Source organism: Aythya fuligula, chromosome 1 (genome assembly GCF_009819795.1).
Source record: "Aythya fuligula isolate bAytFul2 chromosome 1, bAytFul2.pri, whole genome shotgun sequence".
NCBI classification, from domain to species: domain Eukaryota; kingdom Metazoa; phylum Chordata; class Aves; order Anseriformes; family Anatidae; genus Aythya; species Aythya fuligula.
In genome coordinates this window covers 179,644,240-179,662,018 of record NC_045559.1, presented here as the reverse complement: position 1 = coordinate 179,662,018, position 17,779 = coordinate 179,644,240, and the positions used below count along the sequence as shown (strand labels likewise).

The following is a 17,779-nucleotide window of genomic DNA, read 5'->3' as shown; positions in this document are numbered from 1 at the left end:
CGCGCCCAGCAGCAGGGGGAGCTCAAAGAGAGCGATTCGGGTCGGCTTCCGCAGACTGAGGGCTGGCAGGTGTGGCAGGCAGCAGCCCCAGCTGCTCATGGAGCCATTTGGGATGGAAAAGACCTTCAAGATCATCTGGTCCAACCATCCCCTGCCACCAATATCACCCACTAAACCATGTCCCCAGGCACCACGTCCAGCCTCTCCTTGAACACTCCCAGGGACGGTGACTCCACCACCTCCCTGGGCAACCCGTCCCAGTGCCTGACTGCTCTTTCTGAGCAGAAATGTCTCCTCATTGCCAACCTGAGCCTCCCCTGGCACAGCTTGAGGCCATTCCCTCTGGTCCTGTCACTGGTTACCTGTGAGCAGAGGCCGACCCCCAGCTCCCCACCCCTTCCTTTCAGGTAGCTGCAGAGAGCAATGAGGTCTCCCTGAGCCTCCTCTTCCCCAGCCCAAACACCCCCAGCTCCCTCAGCCGCTCCTCACAGGCCTTGTGCTCCAGGCCCTTCACCAGCTTCGTAGCCCTGCTCTGGACACGCTCCAGGGCCTCGATGTCCTCCTTGTAGTGAGGGGCCCAAAACTGAACACAGCACTCAATTATTTTTAAGTTGTTGCCTTTCTAATACATGTTTTATAGCTATAAAAATACCATCAAATACCCCAAAAGCAATAAAACCATTAAGACTTCAAGGTTGATCTGAGTGTCCTGAGAATATGGAGCAGTTTGGACAGCAGACTAAATAGAAAGCTTCCCCTTCAAAATAAAAATAGTAATAATAATAATAATAATAAAAACCTTCTAATTTTTTTCATTTATTGCCCATGATATCACCATAACTTTTGCTTTCAATGCATCTAATCTTATAGCACTGGTGATGCTGTTGTGGATTTGCCAGCTCTGCTGTGTCTCCATGAGTTTCCCAATGGTCAATCTATTTTCTTAAAGCTATAACTTCTGAGGTCAGATGGCTAAAGTAGAAATACCATTTTCTGTTTTAATAAAAATGGTGTTTGAGCTCTCAGCTGGTAGATAAAAATGTAGAAAGATGACCCAAGTTTCATTAAAAAATATATATATAAATAAAAATGTTTTTAAATTAATGACTTGTAAATCATTTTCATTATATTACGCTGTTTAACTCATGATACTGACATTTAAAAGACCCTCAGAATCCAGTCATTATCCCTGGACAATTATTCATGAGTGTAAAATAACAGAATTGTCAACAAAATACAGAAAAGATTGAAACGTTCAGTAAATAATCCAGTTATACTGTGTGAAAGCAGATAAAGAAGGCATATCTCAGAGAGGTGATGGCATATTTTAAATTCCAAAAATAACTGAGAATGGTGGTAAACAGAATCGCATAACTTGGCAGACTTTAAAATAACTAAGTATGGATCATTTATATCTGATACTTTTAAGAGATACCGACAAGAAAAATTATTCAATTTTTATTATGTTTTGGGATAACAGAAATATGGAGATAAGCGGGGGGGATCAATTCTCTGCCAGTTAAACGCAGGTAGATCAGATGACCTTATGATGACAGTCTGTCAGCTTGGCTTTGCTCCCAAACAAAATGAGAGCAGATTAGACAGAGGCTTCCACTAATAAAATAATAAAGAAGCATGGTGATGATGATAATAATGCCAATCAACATGGGATTATGGAAAATAATTCCCGAGAAACTAATTCATACTTTGAAAATGAGCTTATAAGTTTTACTGATAAAATAAAGGTATTTTGTTGCTCCTGTAAGCAACTGTCTGTCTAAAAAAATTGATTAAAGAGGTAGAAGGACACAAAATCAGTCTGGTTCGCATTACTTTGGTGAAAACCCAGCACACTGGTCTTAAAATAACTGTAAAAGGAGAATGATGCTAAAGCAGTTTGTTTCCAGAGAGGTTCTGCAGGGATTGAGAGCAGTCTTATGTTGTTTAATGTTGTGTGGTGTTGTTTTGAACCATGCCCCCAGATAAAAGGCTCGGTGATAAACTCTGCTGCTGACACAAAGAATGGAAAAGTGGACAGAAGAACTGCTGCCTAGCACTGAGAAAACTAATATTTTGTACGTGCAGATGAGTGAGCAAGCTGTATTTACATACATTCACTATCAGTCTCAGTACGCAGGTCCTCAGGATGGTGTTTTTCAGCCCTTGATACCTGAAGGACCATGTAACATCTTTAAAAGAAACCCGTGGTTGACTTACAGACCCACTGACAGTCACCGAGGGACATCAGAACAAGGAATGTGTGTGCGTGTGTCAAAAAGCTCACAAACACTTCTTGATTGACTTTTCACGTGTTGCAAATCACAGTCATCCTGACAGCAATGTTCAACACCATGGCACATCAGACTGAGAGCACCAGTGGCTGTATTGTGAAAACAAGTAACTGAAAACACCTCGAGCAGCAGCAGGGAGTCGCCAGCTGCAGCTGATTGTTGCATGTGGCTCTGTGGCAAAATGCATAACAAGAGCCTTGGCTCCAAAAACAGAAAGATGTTGGGCTGGAAATTTTGCCTGTGTTTTTTACTTGGTTTCTGTGTGTTCTTAGCTCTCTACTTCTGATAGCCACAACTCCAGAAAAAGGAGTGAAGAGCTATGCTGTGAGTAAGAAATTGAAGCAATTCTCATCACACCGGAGTCAAGGAGCTCAAAGATGTCCATCTTTTCAAATAAAAGATAATGGCTGATTTAATAACATTTGATCAGGGCTGGATCTAGAGAAAGGTCTAGGTACCCAGCAGGGGGTGTAGGCAGACTTCAAGCATCAAAATTTTGATCTTAAAATAAATAAATAAATAATTCTTGTATGTCACTTGCCTAACCCTGGAGGAAATTAAATTGTTTAGGCACTTTGCTGTTAGACTGCAGAGACCTTCAGAACCTGCTATTTTGTCCGTGTAGCCTCCGCTGTGCAGCACAATACCCTAGCCAAAGCTCTTTGCAGCTCTATGTGTGTTCTGTATTAGGCTCCTCTGAATTAAATCATCCCAGGAACAGAACTTGTTTTTGCCTTTCCTCCCTCCCCATGCCATCCCTACCCACTAGTGCTCTTCCCTGGGGATGTGCTTGTGTTGTGGTGCCCAGCCTTGCCCAGGACAAACTGTACGCAGCCCCTCGCTCCATGACTCCCCCGGCTTTCCCCCAGCACACACACCCCCCAGCCTAAGCAGCTAACCAGGATTTGGAATCCCAGCAAGAGGCAGGAACATGCCTTGCATTTACTTGGACCTAGCCTTAAGCAGGGAAAAACAAATTTGGCAGAAGAGAGCTTGCAGAGTAAGGCGTCATGAGAACAAAAGTCTAGAGTATGTGACTTGACAGATTCAAGGCAAAAAACAATAATAATTAACAATGTGAGTAATTAAGCAGTGAAAGACCATGTGAAGGTCTGTGGTTGGTTATTCAACACTGAATATTTTACAACAAAACATCTTTTTCTCAAAGAGATGCTCCAGTACAAATGGGAATGAATTAGGTCAGGGGAGTTCTCTGACCTGAGGTAGGTAGATCACACAGATTATCCACATGTTCCCTCTGGCCTTGTGACTAATTCACTTTGGTAAAGCTATTCCTGATGTGAGCGAGATCGGCTTGGACCTGTGCTTGCCCTCAGGAACTTACGAACTAATTATGTTTGTTGTATCAACCCATTAGATACTCATAGGCTTCATACAGACTCGTTAGTTAGACTGAATTATGTCTTTGCTCTTTGAACGTTATCAAAACATTCAGATCTGGCATGTTTCATGGTCTGCCACCATTACTCCTTCTTTGTACGTAGATTTCTGTGGTTATTCCTTGCTAACAAGCCACAGACTTTTAATACATATATTCTGGTTTCGGTTATTTAATATATTGAAACTACAGTGGCTGATGTCATCCTAATGTTTTAAATTTATCATGCTTTTGATGAAACCCTTTATCATTAGATTAAAAAAAAATGTTTCAGACCTCATAAATTAACATTGTCTTAAAAAACTTGGCAGCCCACATTCCTACAGAAGATGAATAGTAGCTCGCACATGGAGAGCCTGAAGGCTGCTGGTACCTCCACACCTGCAGTACCTGCAAAGAAGAAAACAGTTCAGTTGGAAGGGACCTTCAAAGGTCATCTAGTCCAACTGCATGGCCACTTCAGGGCTAGCCAAAAGTTAAAGCATATTATTATTAACAAATGCATCTTGAGTGCTGACAGGCATGGGACATCAACCGCTTCACTAGGAAGCTTGTTCCAATGTGTGACCACCCACACAGTAAATAATTTTTTCCTAAGGAAACTTGGTCTGTGGTCTCCCCCAGTGAGCAGGATGTTCAAGTGGAATGTGACGGAGAGGTACAAAAATAATGGCAAATGCACAAAGCACCTGCTTTCAGTGTAAATGAGCTGTTTTGCTTGGAGCTGGCTCTGGACTACTGCAAATTTTCCTAGGGCACAAGTAAGTAGTCAGATTCTTGCTATGAAAACCTCAAGTCTCTAACTCCTTTGGAGTCTGGGGCAGCTGGCTTGTTTCTTCCTTACTGCTTCAAGAACAAACAAACAACCGGGAACTGGAAGATAAATTTGTCTTGGGAGAGTTTTGAGGTGCCACCAGTCTTCCAGCTGCGGTGTTCAATCAGTCCCTGGAGGGGAGCTGAATGTCCACTCGGTGTCTTCTTCATGTCTTCATCCTGGGCAGCTCTGTCTGGAGGAGCCCAACACACCATGTCTGCAGGAACAGCAAGAGCTGTCCCAGAGCCTCTCTATTCATTCACTTTTATCCACCAGTTTGCATTCTTGCTGTGCTGGCTGTGCGTTTAATGTATGAATAATAGCTTTTTTATGACTGTTATTCAGCACCTACGTACTTTTGCTGGAAGGAAGGAGGAGGAGAGCAGGGTGGGGAGGTTTTGGGTTAATGAAACGGTTATTGTTTGCTGACAAGATCACTGAGTGTCTTATGAAGAGGGAATTTGATCTCCTTCCAAATAACTAAACAGGAATTTGCACTGCAGTATATGTGCGAAGCATGTGTACTCCAGACAAAAAAAAAAAAAAAAAAGGCATTTACAGCCCCATTGCCTAGAGACTTTCAACATCTGTGAGGAAACATTAGTGATCATGCTATCCACATTCTTTATGATGACTTGATTATTTTACCTCAGGGCCAGTGAAGCAGTGCGTGAACACACCCTCGTGCTAGATCCTCCTCACGTGAACTCGGCCCCATGGCAGCCCCTCTCTGGTGCTTCAGATGTTCCTGAAGTGCCTTCAGCCTGTGAAAATAAGTTTACCACAAAACATGCAAGAACCATGTTCCAGCTGACTGGGTTTTTCACTTGCAGACTTCAGTGAGGTTACCACCGGTGGAGAAGAGCGCAAGAGCACTCCAGGCCTCTCGGCTCTTTGTGGGTTCCTGACAGACTGTTTGGTGTTGAGTCCTGCTTCTGCAGTCACATTTTTGCAGTCACATAACATATATGCCCAAGTTGTTCCCCTACTGGGTCAGCAGCTCTACCAACACCTCCAGAGACCAGAGTTGGAAGCCTGGGGCCTGCTGCTCCCTGGCCTTGTGGACACCCATGGCTGCCCACACCATGCCCACACCATGACTCCAGTGCTGCCACCACTGGCCTGGGCCCATCACACGTTGGGGACATGCACATTGGCCACGTAGACAAGAGCATAAATTGGTGCACGGCATCTTAAGCAGTGTCTGGCTTGCTCGAGCTGAGAAAGAAGCACTGTGGCTGGAAGCACAAGAAGAACTAAGCGACACGGCCCCAGGAAACAGCACACAGCTCCCGTGTGCTTGGGGGCTTCCAAAACAGCTTCCAAAACCCGCCTCACAACAGGGGTAGGGAACAAGTGAGAAGAAAAGCACCATTTACATAATCCTTTGGCAGTGAAATGGGTCAGCTGCTCTTGAGGGAGAAGAGGAATGCAGTTTTTAAGAAATAAACAGCATTGCTGTACTTTATAATAGCTGTGCAGTCCTGCTTCACTCGAGAGCAAAGCAGAAGTTTCTGATGGGCTTGCACGCCTTGCTTTTTGGCCCCGCAGTCTCTCCTCTGACCACAGCTCTGTAAAAAGGAGCATTGTCTTTAAAATAATCTGTAACTCCTTGTCCATAACACAAAGGGAGGCACCCATCTGTTGTTGTGTTTTGTTTTGTTTTGTTTTGTTTTTCCCCTCACTTTCACAAATGTCCTTGTTTATGCTAACTAACAAATCTAATGACCCACCTCTGAGGAGAGTTACGCAACTGCAAACCTTCGGAGATTTCAGTCTAACAGCAAATCTTGCTTAATATCCCCGTGTTCACTTCTTGGTTCAAATTTTCAGCTCTTTTGGCATTACAGCTGCACTGTGCTTTTACATATAAACCTGATTAAACGGCAAAAGAAACACTGAACACAAAAGCTGTGTTCATTCCACCTTGCAAGACTTAGTGAAACGAGCCTGGCTGTATTAAATGTGAGATAAAACTCCCACAGGGAGCATTAGTCTGAGTGATTCATATAAACACTTAGACAAGTCAGTCTTGGTTGAGCTTCACAGTCAGATAAGGTGGGTAATGGGGCGCAACCAGCAGAGTCCCTCTATTTTGGAGAGCACCACTGGCAGAAACGTGACCGTTGCTTATTCTTACTGCGAAGCAGCAGGATGAGTATTGGGTAACAGCAGATAAATAAGGGTTTGGGTAAAACTGCGAGTGTATTTTGTGTGGAACTGCCTCGTGCACTGAAATGTCCCTCCGAGCCCTTGATGTGGGCCATCTGGAAAGGAAAAATCTATCCAACCTCTAGAAATACAGCCAGGTTTATTACCACTTTCTTTTGCAGTTGACTTTTAAGGGAGATAATCTTATCAGAAGGAGGTCTGAAGGAAAGGCGAGTTACAGGTATGTGGCTTTAATATATGTTGATAAAGGCATAGACAAAGTTGCTTTTTTTTCCCCCTCCGGTCTTCCCTATCTATTTTTCAGGAGCTGTTGCTCACATCCAGCCTTCCTGTTAGCTTTTTGCCTCCACGCACCTTCTCTGTACTGGGCCTGATTCTGACTGCAGCACCAGCACCCAGCCATAGGGCAGCGTCAATGAGAAGTACCAATGGTCATGGGCTGGGTGAACCATGCTATAATACTCTTCTCCACCATCTGAAAAAAAAAATGCCATGTGCTGGATTGAAAACCTGTGCAACATCTTTTACCAGTGACTTCCACAGGGCTTTTCTTCTCTCTATTTGCTCTGGGCCCTGGCCTGCCTGGCTGTTCAGGCAGCTCCCCTGCCACGGCAGCGCTGCCAGCTCCATAAGCAGCTGCGGTGATGCTCCTAGAGTCGTAGCTGAAACTAAGCAAGCCACTGGGAACATAGATCTGGGTAGCCAAGTTTCTGCAGCACTTCCAGATGTGAAGTGGGGGAGTTGTTTTATGCTGTTTTTCAGGCTCTTTTATTCTTTCTGATATATTTTTTAAAAGCACCCTACTGCGAACACTTTGTACTTGCTTTCAGCTGCATCTTCCCAGTGGTGGCCACTTAGCGTTTTTCTAGCTGAGCCTCTCAGGCTGAAGCCCTGTCTGTGTGCTGGGGCAGGCCAGCAGCAAAGTTTTTTTTTCAATTTTTCAACTAAAATTCGACCAAAACTGTCCCACACCCACTCTGTGCCCACTCCGCAGCTCCCATACTGACAGACCGCTCCATGGACCACAGAGGGGCAATGCCAACACTCACTGAACCAGGAGGCAAAATTCCTGTCAGCTTTGGGGAGCTGGAATAAGAACGATGAGATTTTGGCCAACTGCTTTGGCAAGGAGGCGTTTTTGCTAAGTAACTTCCTGTGTGTGGGGGCACTTGGGAGAGGGGGCAGAGGCTGCTGGAGAGCTGCACCAAGGGTTTATTCCTCCAGGGAAGAGGGAGCTTGGACCAAAGCCTAGGTCCCTGTGTCAGCACGATGCACTGGTGCTTCATCCTCTCCCTAACATGCATTTTTTTTCCCTATTTTTTTCCTGCCTGTAGTTTCAAGCTACCTCCTTAATGAATCCTGGAGAATTAAATGTGATTGTGATGGGGGGATAAGCTGTGAGAGGAATTTCAGAAGCCACACATGCATTTTGTCAACCTTTCTTTTCAGGCGGTAAGAAATGGGTCTGCTGATGCCCTGGTGGCTGCTGCTCCTTCTCCTGGTCAGCTTTGGCTCACCTGCACACAGGTTTTCGGTGCGTATCTCTCAGCTAGAGCCTGTACAGCTTCTCTGCAGCATGCTGGTGGGTTGTCATTTCCAGTCATGTAGAGGTAGGTGCACCTCTACAAAAGACTTGGGCCTGCAAGAGCAGAGCAAAGAGCTGCCTGTGGCTAAAGGAAGGTTACCCTTTTGGTCCTAACAACATAGGGTTTTCACAGCATTATGGGCTGGGCAACTCTCCACACGGCTGTACTGACAGTGCCAAGAATTAAAAACAACATCAAAAAAAAATTTAAAAATATGTTTGATTTTATGGCCAGTAAAAAAATACTCCACTCCGTTTCCTCAGGGAAAACTGCCTTCTTTGTATTCACTGCAGTTCAAAAAGCAGGGAGAGAGGAAAGAGAAGCTAGTCATAGTCTGAGGCAATCTGTTTTCATGTGATGAGCAAATTACTCTTGGGCCAACTGAAGGAGGTACAGAGCTTGGCAAAGAGAGCTAGGTGAGCTCGAGGCTGTCTGCAGCAGGTTCCCATGTGCTTCCAACCTGGAAATCCTCCTCTGTGTAGGAAAACAAACAGGCTGAGGAAAAGGAGAAGGTAGCTCAGCAACTGTGTTTTAGCATGCTCGGCAGCCTGCTGTCCTGGGCAATTGCATGTTTCTCTTATGCCTAGAACTGGTCCTGCTCTGGTATCACTCAAGCCAGCTTGCTCAGAGCAAAATCAGAAAGTAATTCTTGTGCACGCCATTTCTTGGTTGTCTCGGAGGAGATTTTGCTGTTTTCTTGATGTTACTAATGGAGTAGTATCAGCCGCAGACTAGGTTGTTGCTGAAAATGTTTATCCCAGCCAGCCTGAGCCAGATTCTGGTCTTGGTTACAGTAATGCAGCTCTGAAGTTACTCCACTGATCCCAGTAGGCTCACTGCTTTTTAGCTCTTTTATCTTCCAGTTTTACAAGATGTTTCTGTAACCTCACTGGTTTGGCCTGGCTGCAGTGCAAGAACCAGGTTTTTCCCCTCTTATTTCCCTGAGCAGTTTCATAGCCTGCAAAACTCCCTTTGATTTCATTAAATGGTAATCAAGCTGCATGACTTTTGTCCCAAGTAATTTTCTACATATCTGATGATATTCTGCAATGCACAGATCAGTGGTGAGACCACTGGAAAAAACAAAACAAAACAAAAAAAAATCACCCTTTTCCACTGGTTTCGACTCAACAGCCCATGCTGCGAGATTCAGGTATCTTAGGGAGGGGCTACCACTGAATAATCTTGATCCTCAGCAGGGGAGACAGACACTCATTCTCTCACTGCCCCCCTGTTCTTACCAGTGATTGAAGTGTGCTTTTTGGTCTTTCTTTTTTTTTTTTTCTTCTCCATAGGATAAAGATATTTGCCTCCTAGACAACAGTAAATTAAGACAAAGGTTAAAACAGCTTCAAGATTTGCTTTACTTGTATGAACTGCAGCTGAAGGACATTCTGGAGAACACTTACCATAAAACGAAAAGCGGTCTGTTCTCAAGCAACAGGAGCACGCAGCATGAGACGCTTTTACCCACAACCAGTGGAAATTTGATAGTCTATGACCAAGGTACATTTTGCAGTAGCATATGTGGAAACTTCAGCTTGCAGAAATGTTCAGTTCTTCTTTCAGTGCCATATGTATCATATTCTATTTCTGCTGAAAAATTATTTAACCTTTTTTTTTTTTTTTTTTTTTTTTTAATTTTTAAAGCTGATAGTTTTTAAATGCAGTCAGATACATGGGAAGGAGAAGGGCAGACTGGTGGCCTTGGTACCATCAGACTTCCCCTGGGGCTGCAGTCAGCTGGCCCAGATTTAGGCAGCCACCACCCAGGTACAACACAGACATCTGCAGCTGGGCTTGTAGCCCAGGACTCCAGTGCAGAGAGGAAAAGGCAGCTCTCAGCTCTTTTCCATCAGACCTGCCTTAGACATCTGCTGCAGGAAAAGAAGGGTCTTGCTCTTGAAGAGCCCGTTTTCCCACAGTGGCTTACAGGGAGCCCAAAGTGCACAGCTCAGCTGCAGGCCCTGAAAGCTGTTGGGAGGAATCCAGCATCCTTGTTCCTCGGCTCTTCCATCACTTCTGCCGTGCAGCAGCACACGTGCGTGCTCTGTTCCTTGCTGTCACTTTGATAATACAGCACGACTGGAGCTGTGGGCTGTGGCCGAGGTTTTGTCCTGGATGAGCATTACATTGAAAGTCTGAAGCCTTGCTAGAGCCAGTCACGGAGCATAGCCTCTGGTTTTAGAAACTTTAGGCCCCCCAGTCCAGTCCCAAGTACAGCTGAGGTAATCTTCCACATGGAAATTAGCTTTACTGCAAATGATATTAAGGTCTGATATTTGCTCTGGCCCTGCTGGGCTTACTGAGCTTTCCGCAGACTGGCCAAGTGTCCGTGTCCCACATGGCCTCTCGGAGATGTCTCCTCTTGCCTTTGCTTTCCCCCACCTAACGAGCCGATGCCGTTCTGCCCAGACTGCTCTGCGGTGTACAGCAGGAAGAAGACCAAAAACGGCTACTACCGGATCAGGCCCCGAGCAGACAGAGACCCTTTCCTGGTGTACTGTGACATGGCTGACGGCGGTGGCTGGACCGTCATTCAGCGGCGGAGCAACGGCAAAGAGAATTTCAACAGGTGGGTGCCTCGAGGTCGCATCAGCAGTGAGGCCTCCAACTCCCACACTCGGCCCTACCGGTGGCAAAACCCAAGGTTCAAGAAGCAGGATATGCAAGGCAAGACTTTAATTATGGTAACTGTTTGCATTAGGGCAAAGTGCGGGTACGTATTGGTAGAAGGGGGCTGTTTTCAGGATGGATTTATAATGCCTTTTGCATGGCTGGCCTGCATTTGTGTGTGCATATTTGTACAGAACAGAATAGTTCAGTTGGAAGGGACCTACAGATATCACTGAGTCCAACTTCCTGACTGCCTTGGGGCTAACCAAAATTAAAGTGTGTTATAAAGGACATTATCCAAATGCCTCTTGAATGGTGACACCCACGGGGCATCAACCACCTCACCAGGAAGCCTGTTGCACTGTCTGACCACCCTCATGCTACAGATTTTTTTCCTGATATCCAGGCTATTTTGTCATGATAGGAGACAACTGTCTGCCAAAGCCTCCGAATTGGCAGATATCTGCTGCCAGCACATAGGCTGAGGCCCACTGAATCTTTTATCAGTTCTCATATCAGGAATCATGTTCAGCATGATGTAAAATGTATTTCCATATTCAGATCCTTCACAAAGATGCAAAGCTATGGGTCCAAATCAACCTTTCTTTATGCAAAAGCCCAATTATTTATATATTTATACATATTTCCTCCTGGAAATCTCCAGGAGGTGAGGTGCTCAGCTGACACTATAGAGAAGAAATGTCCCCCTGCAGATTAATTCCCTGTTGCAGCACACACACTTGTAGGGCGTGCCCACCATCTCTTAAACAGAGTGCAATTCACTTCCAAAGTACCTCAACTGGCTCTAAGATCTCTACCAGAGAGTGGTAGCTCTCTAGCTGTGGTAGTTCGGCTCTCATCAAAGGTGAATTTATGCCAGTGAAAATTGCCCCGAAGAGTAGCATTGACTGGTAAGTAGGTCAGGCAGAATTAAAATCCCTACTAACAACCTGAGAGAGGGAATAAACACAGGGTTACAAAAACTGGAAATATCAATATGCAGGACATGTAGGCTTATATCAGAGATAGCACATAAATAACAGAGATTTTAAGATAATGAAATGCTGAGGAGAAAGGAACAACCTGAGATTTCTCTTAGAACTATGAAGCCAGAAAATTGTGATAAAAAGTAAGTATGCATCTTAAGTTGGCACATACAAACAGTGATTCTGCAAAGAAGCAGAGGTGAGAGTGGTCAATGAATTAAAAATAGATTTAAGTGGAACTGGAACACAAAGCAGACCCAGATATTTTTCATTCAGCTTCATCTGGAAGCTTTTGTTTGCAGGTTCTGTTCATTTTCTGGTTCTTCACTACATCGCTTTATGTGTCTAAGACTGTGGTATACTTTAGACTGCAACATTAATTTCCAGCCAGGAGTGAAGGTGAATTACGACCTTCCCAAGAACAATATCAGATGCTTTGCTGAAGACAAATATGACAGCTACTGCTTTCCTCTTCCATCTAACTTACTAGGGTTAGCAGGAGAGGGAATAAAGTGTGTCGTACATACTTCTGAGGCAGAGTGACAAATCTCAGCTCAGCTTGTGCTGAATGAGACACTTTTCTAAAAGGACCTAAAAATGCAGCAGAAGATTTACTTGTTACCACAGTTAAATGTCACAAACTGACATTTAATCCTGGCAATCCAGGAGGTTCCTGGAATGCATTGATGACAACTTCCTTCCCCCTTGCCCTCTTCAGGGATCTGCTTTGTTGAGTACCATGGGACAAAGCCCTGGAGGGAAGAGGGGCCCACGAAAGCTGGTTAATATTCAAGGGTCATGTCCTTCAAATTCAGGAGCGATGCATCCCAACAAAGAGGAAGTCAGGCAGGAACACCAGGAGACCTGCATGGATGAAGAAGGAGCTCCTGGCCAAACTTAAACAGAAAAAGGAGGCCTACAATGGAAGGCCTAGAATGGAAGCAAGGACAGATAGCCTGGGAGGGGTACAGAAAAAGTGTCCAAACAGCCAGGGATCAGGTTAGGGAAGCCAAAGATCATTTAGAATTAGTTTGGTCAGGGACAATAAGAAAGGGTTCTGTAGGTGAATCGGTGATAAAAAGAAGACTAGGAAAATTGTGGGCCCTCTCTGGAAGGAGAAAGGAGACCTGGTCACCCAGGATATGGAGAAGGTTGAGGTACTTAATGACTGTTTTGCCTCAGTCTTCCCTGACAAGCTCCAGCCACGTGTCCCAGGCCCAAGAAGGCCAAGACAGGGACTGGAAGAATGATGAACGACCCAGTGTAGGAGAAGATGAGGTTCAAGACCATCTGAGGAACCTGAAGGTGCAGAAGTCCATGGGACCTTATGAGATACCTCTGTGGGTCCTTAAGGAATTGGCAGATGAAGTGGCTAAGCCACTAACCATCCTATTTGAGAAGTCGTGGCAGTCTGGGGAAGGTCCTGCTGACTGGAAGAGGGGAAACACAACCCCCATTTTTAAAAAGGGAAAAAAGGAGGGCCCGGGGAACTACAGGGCAGTGAGTCTCACCTCTATGCCTGTCAAGATCATGGAGCCGATCCTCCTGGAAACTCTGCTAAGAAACATGGAAAATAAGGAGGTGATTGGTGGCAGCCCACATGGCTTCAATAAAGGGTAGATTGTGCCTGACAGATCTGGTGGCCTTTTGTGATGGGGTTGCAGCATTGGTGGCTGGGGGAAGAGCAACTGAGATGGCTCCAGTCATCTACCTGGACATGTGCAAAGCATTTAACTCTACTCCCCATGATATCCTTGTCTCTAAATTGGAGAGTGGCAAGGACATTGGAATTATTTGATCTTTAAGGCCCTTTCCAACCCAAACCCTTCTGTGACTCTGTGACACTTGCTGTTACCCGTGCATGCTGAAACTGATGTTTGTGTCTTCTTCAGGAAGTGGGACGATTACAAACTGGGATTTGGAAAATTCCAAGGCAAGAATGATGAATACTGGCTGGGCAACGACCACATCTATGACCTGCTCACTAGAGGTGCAAGTATTTTCCTTACACAGTTTTCCTTCCGATTTGCATGCGATAGTTGATCTAAAAGGGCTCTGCTCTGTGTTTAGGAGAGAGCTCATTAAAAATTGACCTGGTGGACTGGCATGGGGAAAGACGTTATGCAGTCTATGAAAATTTCCAGCTCAACAATGAGCAGGTAAGAAATGGGGAGAGTGGCGATTTGCTTGTTTTATCTCTGAGGGTGGGGCACCTGAATCTGCACAGCACCAGGCAGCTCCCTGCCATGGGGTGCGGGGAGATCCCATGTCTCCCAGATCTGCTAGTTGTTGAGCTGAGTATTCCTACCAGAACAGGGCCATTTAGCTAAAAATCAGATGGCTTCCAGGCCTTGGAGGAGCAAAATTCCTACAGGAGTTGCCCTAGTTGAACCACGGCCAGTTTGTGAGAGCATCTACTTGGCACATTTTCCTGCAACAGGTGCTGTCAACGAGGCAGGGAAAGCCTTCCAGGTTGTTGTGCAGGGTACCCAGTGAGTATTAATACAATAAAACCTGAATCTCTCAGAAGCAGCAGTAGTAATTGGTAGCCACTTCTGGAAGTTCAAATCCAGTGGTGATCTACGCATGTACCATTAAAGCACGGAGCTAGAAGTCAGCTGTGATTTCAACAAGCATGTCTCTGACAGGGGATACCATGGGGAGAGGAAATCTCAAAAATGAAAGCTGATATAAAGACGTGTTTCACATACTGTTGCAGGACAACTACAGGCTATGGTTTGGCACCTATTCCGGGAACGCCGGCGACGCTCTGTCTGGGGGGAGCAATTTTGTTGACCAGTGGTCAGCCTCGCACAAAGGGATGCAGTTCACCACGTCTGACAAGGATCACGATCGATTCCTGGCAGGCAACTGCGCGTTGGAGAACAAGGGTGGCTGGTGGTTTAACAGGTAGGGAGGATGGCTGAGCCCTTGGGAAGAGGCGTAGGGTGTGGGTGGCTGCACAGCCCAGACACCTTACACGCCTTACAGCACTCGGAGGTTGCTGCGAGCACCTCACCTCACATGGCAAAGTCTGCCACGTTGAGGCCAGCAGGAAAGCAATCTGCTGCTTTCATTGTGAAGCCAAGCAGGTAAGTTGCATTTATTTTAAGAAAATGGGCCGGAATAAAAGTGAAGGAAACTTTTGGCCCCGAAGGAAAAAAGCCTAGTTGAAAATTCTTTGGAAGTGCTTTGGATTATATTCCAAAAAGTTGCACCAGGGGAGTTTTAGGTTAGATGTTAGGAAGAACTTCTTTACCAAAAGGGTTGTGAGGCATTGGAACAGGCTGCCACAGGGAAGTGGTGGAGTCACCATCCCTGGAGGTCTTTAAAAGACATTTAGATGTAAAGCTGAGTGATATGGTTTAGTGGACTTGTTAGTGTTAGGTCAGAGGTTGGACTCGATGATCTTGAGGTCTCTTCCAACCTAGAAAATTCTGTGATTCTGTGAAAGAAAAAAAGTCATAGCCACTGGAAGATAAAGCGTGCACAAATGAATTTGTTATGGAACATGTCTAGGGGATGAGATACCCCTTACTGTTCCTGAGGGTATATTTTCCATACATCATCAGATAGGGTTGTGGGTTCACCAGCCCCGTGTAAACACCCCGGTATCAGGAGTTTTTCCTCTGCTTTAGGGCAGGATGAGCCTCTTCTGTCCTGAGCACAAAAAGTGAAAATGAGTGGACCTATAAAAATGTACATTGATAGTGAGATTCAACTTGATTAAAAGACATCTGCATTTTTAAGTGTTAATATTTAGCTGCCTATACTTGAGTTGACGGCTACCAAATGGCATCACGCACCTCTCTTCAGGTATCTGAATCACATCCCTGGTCGGTGCACTCAACGTAGCCAACAGGTTGAATCATCTGACCAGAGTAGGTGTCTATGTTAGGATGACCTACATGGTCCTCTGGGCTCCATGGATTGTATTAAACAGTTCTCCATAGGCTGTAGTAGGCCTATAGGCTATAGTAGGACCATAACCAGTTCAGTATGGATATATCTAGGTGTCTGGATCTGTCCATGAATCCCACCCCTAGTATTTCTCAATGTATGTTGTGTGAAAATTGCACCTTGCTGTCATGAAGCACCATCTCTCCACGCTAAACAAAACCTCTTTTTTGCCTCCTCCGTGTTGTCACAAGGTGCCACGCCGTGAACCTCAACGGGCGGTACTACAAAACAGGGAGGTACAACGGCTCCCACGACAACGGCATCACCTGGTCGACGTGGCACGGGCCGTGGTACTCGCTCAGATACGTGGCCATGAAAATCCGCGCCCCGTTCTTTGTTGACAGCGAGAGCGGAGACGGCGAGAACAGCCAGGGCGGCTGAGATCTGCTGCTTTGGGAAGTAACGAGTCGTGTGCGTTAATAGCCAGCCCTCTGCTGCTGCCAATTGCCAGAACTGCACTGTGGTAACTGTAGCTGCATCTGCTTCTACTAGCTGAGGCAAAAGTCGCAAGTTTTTGAGCACAGCCAGCCAACAGCCTAATGGAAAATACATGGATCTCAGTCCTGAAATAACCGTGGCTTTCTTTTTTTTAGCAGTTTTGGGACTTTGTTGTAGAGTGTTTATGAAAAGCTTGGACCCTGAATGCTCAAGTGTGTTCTTTTAGCTACCTGTACCCTTCAAGGGCTAAATCTTTCTCATCTTGATTGTAACAACCATCCACGCTACTTCCAAGTAAGGCTGCTTCCAGGGCTGCTTTGGAACAAGCCCCCACAACGTGGACAATGTCCACACGGCATTTCATTGCCTCTGCAGATCCATTTATACAGCACACTGCAACATGCTAATGCAATCAAAGACAGTGCTGCCAACCAAATTTAAGTCCCAGATTTAAATTAGGCAGATTTGACTAAATTTAAGATGAGCACAGATATTCTTAGGAGTTCAAAAAAGGCAGTCATGATTCATTTGTACGTTCTCGTGTCATTTACCAGACTCCTTTGATTTAGTAAAGAAGAAGCAAAGTGGAAAGTGATTGAAACACAAGGCATGCTTCTTTCGCTGTCTCTTCTGAGTGAAACTAAAGAGCAACATAAATAACTGAAAGAAACAGAATACTGAAAAATTATTTTCCACTAGTTAATAACTGCAGTTAAAAATGAACAGTAATATCAGCTTGATGCAAACAATGTAACTACCATGTTGTAGGACAGGTCTGTTTTTTTCTGAATTACAGCAAGTTTTCAACTGATAGTTCCTTTCCATTTAATTGCTTTTAGAAAAATATACGCTGTAATTTGTATTATATAGCTGTAATTGTGAAATAAAAGCATCTGAGTAAGACCTAGTGCCTTCTATCTGTTCTTAAACAGTAGGAAGTTGATCAGAAGTTAGGATGAAAATCTTGAGATAACTCGTAATGGAAGAATTTCATTGCTGTGTTGTTGTCTCTGGTGTTCTTGCACCTGCTCTCCTGCTTTTGATTTCCATGGCTCGAGCTGTCCTGAAGACAATGCAGACCTGAATAGTCGGTGTAAAATTTGATTTGGTTCCTCTGCTTTCTCAAGCAGTTAAGCCCCGTTCTCACTCATTCCCAATGACTGAAAATGAACACCAGTGAGCAACGGGCCCGTGCTCCAGTGAGGTGTGCTCCTACAGCCCATGTCCCGGCGACACTGCGCCGGTGAAGGGCTGGGGAAGCAGGGTAAAGATCACAGCCAGGTGAAACTCACCTCTGTGTGACGGAAATCAGCTGCACTGTGCCCTGTGTTACACTGTGTCTTCCTGGATGTTGTTGTGCCCCACGTTTGATCACTCATTTCTCAGGGGTCTCCTGCGCCGAGGCTCACCACGGCTGTGAGTACGCCTCGCAGTGCTGTAGCTCTGCAGCTGACAGCTCAGTGCTTCAGGGCAAACACGCTGCTCACAGCCACGTTCACCTCAGCACAAGAGTAGTA

General features: G+C 45.3%; 1 protein-coding gene across 2 annotated transcripts; it reads left to right on the top strand.

Moving 5' to 3' along the window:
- Nucleotides 1-6,445: 6,445 nt before the first annotated feature.
- LOC116495672 (fibrinogen-like protein 1) lies at nt 6,446-17,162 on the top strand. 2 transcript variants are annotated; one of them, XM_032198329.1, is made up of 9 exons: nt 6,446-6,562; nt 6,838-6,896; nt 8,126-8,210; nt 9,558-9,768; nt 10,678-10,837; nt 13,757-13,854; nt 13,935-14,023; nt 14,584-14,774; nt 16,016-17,162. In XM_032198329.1, exons 3-9 carry the CDS (start codon nt 8,136-8,138, stop codon nt 16,203-16,205), a joined length of 1,014 nt encoding a protein of 337 aa, XP_032054220.1. In that variant the 5' UTR covers nt 6,446-6,562; nt 6,838-6,896; nt 8,126-8,135; the 3' UTR covers nt 16,206-17,162. The 2 variants fall into 2 exon arrangements, with proteins under 2 accessions (XP_032054220.1, XP_032054228.1); XM_032198337.1 differs by lacking the exon at nt 6,446-6,562 and adding an exon at nt 6,613-6,669.
- Nucleotides 17,163-17,779: the final 617 nt, after the last annotated feature.